This window comes from Pteropus vampyrus, unplaced genomic scaffold, assembly GCF_000151845.1.
Source record: "Pteropus vampyrus isolate Shadow unplaced genomic scaffold, Pvam_2.0 Scaffold56, whole genome shotgun sequence".
In the NCBI taxonomy this organism is placed as follows: domain Eukaryota; kingdom Metazoa; phylum Chordata; class Mammalia; order Chiroptera; family Pteropodidae; genus Pteropus; species Pteropus vampyrus.
In genome coordinates this window covers 1,613,808-1,623,006 of record NW_011888837.1, presented here as the reverse complement: position 1 = coordinate 1,623,006, position 9,199 = coordinate 1,613,808, and the positions used below count along the sequence as shown (strand labels likewise).

The following is a 9,199-nucleotide window of genomic DNA, read 5'->3' as shown; positions in this document are numbered from 1 at the left end:
TCTTCAAATTAATAAATATTAGAACTAGGGGTTTCCAATGAAGCTTAAAAAGGCTATTTGAAGACAAATAACTTTGTGTACTGAGTGCACTATGGAGTTTATTCCTCTCTTACCATAGTGGTTTGGAAGGAAGATATAAATAAGTTAAAAATATGTAACACACATGGGCAGAAGCTCTACAGTGAGATATTAAGAGGAATTAGAAATATTTCTTGAATTTATAAGCTCCATAAGATTTTTTTAGAGATAAAACACCAAATAGAATATATAAATGCACTTCCTTTCCAGTCTGATGAAATGTATACATTGTATGATTTTCTCATGCTTAAACTATGTAAAGTTCTTATTCTACTTTACATGCTTTTTAAAATTCCCATCATACATGAATTTATAACTTACAAATGACTAATATTTCATAATACCTTAACCATTTAAAAATTATAGCCTAAAGTGGAAAGAAAAGGCATTAGTTTTCACATATTACAGTTTTGCCATTTAAAAAAGGTACTTGTGAGATAAAGATGATAGATATTTCTTTAAAAGTTAACAAATTTTATGCTTTCTCTAGGCCGGAATGATAAAAAGTGATAATGATGAGTATTTCATTGAACCCTTGGAAAGAGGTAAGCAGATGGAGGAAGAAAAAGGAAGGATTCATGTTGTCTACAAGAGATCAGCAATAGAACGGGCTCCCATAGACGTGTCCAAAGACTTCCACTACAGAGGTAGGCATTTTTGACAACGCTTAATAATTAACCGTGATTTTAAGATATGGTGAAAACAACTCTCATCAATTAAGAGAATGTGATTATCATGAGCTCTCGCATGATGTGGAGGTAGCAAAATAGGTTTATATTATAAATTATAAAATATGGCTTCCCATTTTAAATGCATAGAGGAATATATAAATACATATTATTTTATTCCAGTACATTATTGTAATCTCAATATGTTTGTTATTTATATATATTTTTAAAAGTTTCATTGTTTCATTGTTTCTCTAGCTTATGTTAAAACTTAAAAATATCCATACTTTCCAGAAGTATCTAAATTATGCATTATTAATATTATTTAAACACATGAAAAATAGCTTTATCTACATGACAGAGTTGTGTTTTAAGACCAGTATGATAGGTATGTTTGAAAATAGATATGCTATTTGACTTGAAGGTCTGTTTTACAAAACTTTTTAACGTGGAGAAGACGAGTTGAATACTTTCGTTGAATTTTAATTCAAAGTACTCCGGACCACTAAAATCAAGTAAATTATGACACATGAATGTTTTCTATTTTTGTGTGTTTGTTTTAATGAGATCTGAAAATAACTTGGTGTCTAATCTTATATACTGGGTATAGAAGTGCCCTTTATGGAGAAGAAAAGAAATATGAGAATCTGTTGTTTTTTAAACCAAATCTCCAAAAGTCTGTATTTACTTTTGCCAGACCAACTTTCTGAATTAAAGACAATGGAAATTTCTCCTAGGAAAATGTCAAGGATACAAATAATCTTCTTAATTTAGCAATTATCTATCCTCTAGATTGAGTTGATACCTATTTATTCCTTTGATTTTCAGATGCAGTGAGCTTCTTTGAATAGTGAACTGGTACAATTTAAAATAAATTTAAAATGAATATGACCTGAAAACTTTTTGAGAAAGTTCTTACTTGAAACGATAGGTCTGTGTTAATACATGCAGTACTATGAAATGTGAGCCTGTCCTAGAGGGTCACTGGTGTAACAGAAAGAGGATACACTGTAGACAGGCAGGTCTGAGTACCAGCTCTACAACATTGTTGTTCTGTTTACATTAGAGTAATACTCTTTGATCTTCAGTTTCTTTACCTGTTCATAGAATTAAATACATGGCACAGTTATAATAAGTATTAGAAATGATCTATGCGAATTGCTGAAATGTAGCCCTGGATAGTAATAGGTGCTTAATCGAAGCTAGATGATTTGTTATTGTTATTAATTATTTTGTGCAAAAGATTTGCATTTAGGAGTTTTGTTCAAGTTGAATAGTTAGGTAATTGCTTCTCTTCATGTTGTGAATACATTACTATTAAATCTCATTTATATTTTCATGTTTTAAAAATGTTATTCTAAATCAAAAGACTGTATATCAAATGATAGATTGTAGGAAATAGCGCTTTTCCCATAGTTTTGGTTGTTATATATTGAAATATCTAATATCTCTTTTGAGGCAATGGCTAAATATCTTTTAGAAAAGCATAGCCCAGATGTCATGGAATTGTGTTGGAGGACTGGAGAGCACATTAGTCACTATGGCTGTCTTCCCATTTGCTCTCTTGTACCCGTAGTTTCGCCCAGCTGTCACTTGTCCCATTTCAGTGCCTGACAGTATCTATTTCTATAAATATCAACCCTGGCACTTTTCATTAGGCTGATATTTATAGGGAAGGAGAGAAGATTTTTTTTCTTGAAATCAGAAAATTAGGACAAATATGTTTAATACCTATTATACTTTTGGATGCTGGATTAGGGAATATACTTTAGCAGTCATGGTATATTAAATTAAAATAATTGATGGATTAAGGTAATTTGAGACATTAATTTTCAAATTTATTTAAAATATTAATCCTAGTTTTATCAAATCAACATACTCAGATTTTACAAATGAGTCATTATTAAGAATGTAGACACTGAAGACTGTTTTTTTTTCTTTTCTTTTTGCTCATGAATAGAAGATTGCCTTACAGTAAAAGTGGGCCACAAATGAGATTAATACATTTTGGAAGCGTTCTCAATGACCATGAGTGGAAGCTAAAAGGTTCCTTTGTTATCTCTCACTTATCTTGAAACTTGAACAAAATAGAACCTTTCCAGTTCTCTTAGAATGTTCTACGATAAACCTTAGTATGAGCTTAATACATTTTATTTTCTTATTGTTGAAGTTCTGATTGAACTGAGTTGCTGGTGATATCAATTTTACCTCCTTTTGAGAATCTTAAACGGTAATCAAATATTTTAGAAGTATAAATCTTTTTTCCTAGGGTAAAAAGATTTTCAGAACTTTAAGTACCATACTATAATTTAAAATTCTTCTTTTAACTTCTTGGTCACAGGACTAAGAGCCAAACTTTTTCATGGACTAAATATTTTCCAACTGAAAATTAATGTATTTTTATACCTATTCCATCATTCTGAAATATAAAATTGAACAGATTCTAGGAATAGAAAGGCATATTGATTTATAAATGAGAACTGTAGTATTATATAAAATTATCCTTTTTCTGGATCAATTCAGAATGTTATTTTAGGAGCCACTTGAGGTCTTTCTTTAAATTATACGAAGAGGGCAAAATACATAAGACCTACTTAGAAAGAAATGCATTTGAGGGCCATGGTCTTCATAAATTTCTCTGACAGCAAGTCATCAAGAGAGGTTTTGATCTAAGCACTTCTGACCCTCCAGAGTTTCATCAGTAGTGCCCCTGTAAATAAATGTTTTGCATTTTGCTAGTTGTCACAGTAATTGCCTGACCAAATTTCTTGCTTTGTCATCTTAGCAACTCAGAACTGCCCTTCATCTGAGGTCTGTAATTTGTTGCAGGTGTTCTAAATTAAAATCAATTAAAATGAACTAAGTGAGTAGTATTGAGATAGAAGGAGCCCAAATGGATTAAGATTAAAGTAAAATTGATGAGATTATTTGTGAGAGTATATGTTAAGGTTGGAGAGAAAGAGAGTGATCAAGGATGACTCAGACTTCTAATCTGGAATAGTAGAGAATTCTCTTTGCAGAATTCAGGTATTTAAAATGAGAAATAGAAATACACTTATGGACGATGACAAGTGGGTATAAATATGGACATACTGAGTTTGAAGCTACATTGGAACAGTGAGCGAATTTAAAAATGCATAGTATATTTTTATAATCATGCCCCAGAGTTAATGCATGAATGGGCTTATATACGTGTTATGGTAGGGATGGGTAAAGGTTAGCTTGGGAGTCATGTGAAAGGTATTGGTTTGTGGATGCTTGGAATACCTCTGCTTGCCTTCTACTCTCTCATTCTCAACTGTGTAATCATTAAGAAACAGAAGCTGTACAAAACACAGAATTGGTAGTTCATGAAAGATGTTTGCTACCTATCGCTATAGAAGAGGACATTCTGTCCTACAAACAAACAAACAAACAAACAAACAAAAACCCAAGAACTGAAAATAAAGCAAAAATTATGCTTCTTCCACACCCAAGAACCCTAAGCTATTCTTCTTGAAAAAAATGCAAAAATCCTTTTTGATTCCTTATCCTCTAAACATATTTATCTGGATTTCCAATAAAAGTCACAACTTTGAACTTTGTGAGATAATATATGATATGGTATGATTCAACAACAAACTTTCAACCATTCCCATGTATTGCACAGATTCTGTTTCCTTGACTCTTAATTGGGATGTTGTATTGATTTTGAAATGTAGAAAAATATGAACAACTGCTTAACTATATATTGAACTTATAAAATCACAGATGCAGTGTTCTGCTTGGGTATTTCTCTTTTAAGAATAATACCTAAAGCAGTTTTGCATTTGGCAGTGCAAATAATCTTATCCAGTTCAGAACTGGCAGGTCTTCATAACACATAGCACTGTCAGTTTTTGGCAAAAAATATCATTTTTCAATAAACAACAAACATAAACTTGGCATGCTTATAATGAAATTTGTCAACTTCATCATTGAGGGAGAACTGAATTTACCTCTTTTTCTGATTCCTGCTTTGGGAGTATGGAAGTCACATCCATTTTTCACAATATTAGTTTGGACAAAATTATTTTATATCTTACGATTTTTATATTTTTACTTGGTAACAACATGGTTAACAAACCATTAAAGGGCCATAAAGTTCACTTCCACTGTTAAATCAATCATCAGTCTAAACTCAGATAAAAAAAAAACAAAATATATTCCTGACCATCTCCTAAGAATGTCTACACTGCCATCATTAAGAAAGCTTGCTTTAGGCAGTCTATTTTTTGAGGAAGTGGAGGGCTGTACTTGCATGACATCATTCAGCTTTTCATATTTTTTATTTAATCCCTAGGCCCTCGGGCTTCTCTCTTCAAATTACAAACTATTCATTCACCAGAAGCTTTGTGTTAAAGTAATTTTTGTAATTACTTCCTACCAGTGGGAAACAAGGAATAGTAAGCCTTTATCTCCTAGCTTCCTTTCAGGATTTTCATTTTCCTGCATGAACCCAAGTGCTTGTGACTCTGGTATGGTTGTCATGGTGCTGTGAAGGAGTGTCTTTGTCCCAGGTGGGAAACATGTACAAGTCAGAAATGATTTGGGAGTTGCTCCTTGTTGCTGGGGAATGAAACTATGAAAGAACTAGAATAATGGGAAGACTATTCCTTATTTTAGTGATGCTAGGAACTTCCTAGGCACAGAGCCTTTCCCTGAATCTGTAGACACCTCAATAGGTACTATAATCCTTTGTATTTGGAAGTTCTCATGACCTATGCCCCAATCAAAGAGAAACATTTGTAATACACACACACACACACACATCAAACAAGAGAGATGAATTTTAACTGATGTTTTCTTATTAAATGAAGTATAGAGCATAATATGTCTAAATCATTATGATCTGTCAAATAGCTGTTAAATGGTAAATTTTTAGGTAGCTGTTAATGATAAATTTTTCACAGCTGTGTAGTTTAGTTTATACTATAAGGGTCAGCCATTGATCAAGCCTAGTACCATTGAATTGATATTGAAATACTAGTTATATTTATAGAATTCCTTTTCAGTTGGATTTTATATATTTCATAATCTAGGTATTTATAATAATTATTGACAAAAATAAAGGCAACTGAAGATTAAATTATTACATAAAATAATCAAAAAGGAGAGTGATAGTTAAAGAGCTTTCAGAAATGAAACATAAGGATAATACTTTATTTTTATTAAAAATTTCTTACTGGGCCTATTCTCTTTATGAATAGGTTCAATAAAAGGAATTTGTTTATGAAATATAACTCCATATTTTTTAGAATAAAGAACTGAAATGGAAAGACTCAAACTGTATTGAGAGTTCAGAGCTGCTGGATTACTAGTTATTGATGTGGAATTAATGGAAAAAATAATTGGAAGCTTTTAGATATAACTGGGATATTGAAGTACATTTGAAAGCAGGTCATTTATAGTAGGGTAGAAAGCTAATTCAGATAATTTAGGCCAGATGTTGATTCTTAAATTAAATGATTGCCTACTTGGAAGTAACTAAAGTTGACCCTTAAACAATGCAGAGGTTCGGGGCACTGACCCCATGCAGTGGAAAATCTGGGTATAACTTTTGACTCCTCTCAAAACTTAACTACTAATAGCCTACTGTTGACTGGAAGCCTTAACGATAATATTAACAGTTGATAGTACACATTTTGTATGTTGTATGTATTATATTTTTTATTCTTACAACAAAGTAAGCTAGAGAAAAAATATTATTTAAAAAATCATAAGGAAGAAAAAATACATTTACAGTACTGTATGTATTTATTGAAAAAAAAAATCTGCATATGTAAGTGGACCCACGTAGTTCAAACTGGTATTGTTCAAGGGTCAACTGTATATCAGTTGACTCATTAGGGAGCAATTCATATCAAGAAGAGATTTTGTTAGTAATTAAAATGTAATTATTCTTTCAAAATAAAAAAATATATCCTATTATCAAAATATACTTTTTTTGTTTGGTTTTATTCATGTCAACTGCTTTTGCTTAGGAGGGGTAGGTCCTACTTTTAGTAAAATATTAAGTATGTTTTGATTCTGCTCATGTGCATCTGCTTAAACACATTTTAAAGCCTTTTTTTTCCATGTACAACTTATAAACTTTCATGTTAGTAAAGTGAGAAGTTTTTGTGTAAGGAATCCTAATGTTTCCGGAGGTTTAATGATCTTTTGTTTCATCATTTCTAACTAATGTAATTGATATTAAAGAAGATAATTTGCTGTAAGGTAGATTTTATTTATCTATCTATCTATTTATTTATTTATTTATTTATTTATTTATTGTCATTGTTTATTTTCCCTGCTGGATCATCAGTCTTTAACTTTAAATTTAAAATTTATTTATGCTATTTGTACCTAATCATCTTCACTTGGTATATTGTAAACATTTTTTCCCACCATGGACCCTTTGCCTCCCCGTGGAATTTGTGTATGTTTTTCTCAGTCCTGTCTGTCTTTATAAGATATTTTTTTATCCCTGTCTTCCTGCAAGTCATCTTTTTGGTAGATGAGGTTGAGGTTAATGATATATTTTGAAGAGAAATAAAACAATAGGAAAAAAGTGTAGCATAGAAATAATATTTTTGTTTGAAAATAGTTTGAAATTAGATTATGGGGACTGTGAATTAAAATATAAAGACTGCACTCAGGCCATAATCAGTGCTTCTTTAATGCATGATTCTGCAAGGGGAGCTAAATAGTTGGTTTTATTCTTTCTAGATACCAGAATTTTCACTCTGATTTTCAGCTGTGCTCCATCTGGTCTAAATATCTAAATTTAAAAATTCCTAATGGAAGTACTTGAACTTGGAACTTGTATATGATGAAAAGATTCATTTTAGGAATAAATGGAGCCATTTCCCTAAATGAGAATATAAAATTATTGTAGATAAATAATTATATACAGCATATTCCTATATCGATTTCTAATACCTTACTATATATCTGGAAAAAAATCTTGGATAAGTCTAAATGAGACATTAGCTCGAATTTTTTTCTCTTTCATGACCATTGTAACCACTTATATGTCTCTCACATTAACTTTTTTTTTTTTTTGCTTTAGGACTGTGATATTTGTTCATTATTTCAAAGCTCTGATTAATAATGCCAAACATCCTAAGCCTTTGTGTATATTCCTGTCCAAAGGACAGTCTTTAATTCTAAGTGTGTTTTAGCCAATTCCTGTGGAAGGCTTTGTTTCTCTCTAGTGTGCTTTATAAATTGTGATGTGCTCTTTAAATGTCAAGAATAATGTCTGTGTGGTACTAAAACTTTTGCATTCTACATTCAGTCCTCTGTCTCAGTACTTTGGCAGGTTTTGTTTTCATGTTTTCAAGTTTTATCATGACTAACTCCATATGCTAAAGAAGTAAAAACAATGTATAATCCTTTTTTGGTGAGAAAAGTGAGTGATAAAAGCAGATACTCTTTTCATCATGTGCTATGATACCTGTACTAATAAAACACCACTAAACAGCCTCTAGTAACAAGAAATTAGGATATTAGAACAGCCTTTAAATTTGTTCATTCCCAGTTTTGGATGACAGATATAGATAAAGCCAGTGTAGGAATCTGATGCAAAATAAAACCATTCTCATTTCTCATTTCGTGAGCCCAGACTTGACTTTTAAGTCTAGGGGACGTCCTGGTGGGAATCGCTGCCAAGTGTAGTAAATGCAATCCCTATTTATGTTTAAAGGAGGTGTAATTAAGTTAATCAGGTTAGATATATAGTTTTTGTCTCCTTCAACATCTTTCTCTCCTGTGTAAATACCCAACATTTGAAAACTTATATGGTTGTTACAGAGTTGCTATCATCTGAGTTCCTCTGGGTATCTTTTCGTCACTCGCCAGAACTCTTTCTCTTAAATTTGTGGAAGGAATGTTCTAACATCCTGTCATCTTAGGCTTATACAAATTATTAATGAACAGTTATGATAACACTAGGATTATTTTTATAGATTTTAGATCTTAAGCATGGACATTGGATAAAATAATTATAATAATCAAGATTTTTATTCTTGAATAAAACCCCAAATTTCATGATTTTTCATATTTCCTACTTATATGGCCCCAAATATATTGCTACTCAGACCTCAACTCACAATGTACACAAGGGCATCAATCCTCTCCATTTCTTCTTTTTGTGACCTTATGACAACTTTGATAAAGCAACTCAAATAATTTGATCTTCAATTGTTGTATCTTGATTAGAAATTAAGTAAATGGGAAGCCAAGAATTTACTCTGAGCAGTAGGAATTATGGAAATGGACCTTCCTTTTATTAAGAGAGCAGTTACATAATAGGCCATATTTATTTTTTATAAATGCCAATGGTAAAACAAACAAAAAACAGGAGAGAAAAAAGCCTGGTTATCCTACAATATGGAATGCATTTCATTTTACTTTCATATAGGTGTTTTACATGTTAACTAACACATGGG

The 9,199-nt window shown here is 31.4% G+C and overlaps 1 protein-coding gene across 4 annotated transcripts in view; it reads left to right on the top strand.

Moving 5' to 3' along the window:
- The window catches only part of ADAMTS3 (ADAM metallopeptidase with thrombospondin type 1 motif 3), a 242,380-nt gene that overhangs the window by 99,765 nt on the left and 133,416 nt on the right, over positions 1-9,199 (top strand). For all 4 annotated transcript variants that reach the window (XM_023530862.1, XM_023530863.1, XM_011360511.2 and 1 more), the window contains one exon: positions 569-725. In XM_023530862.1, coding sequence (XP_023386630.1) covers positions 575-725 — 151 coding nt within the window. In that variant the 5' untranslated portion in view covers positions 569-574. The remainder of the gene's footprint in view (positions 1-568; positions 726-9,199) is intronic.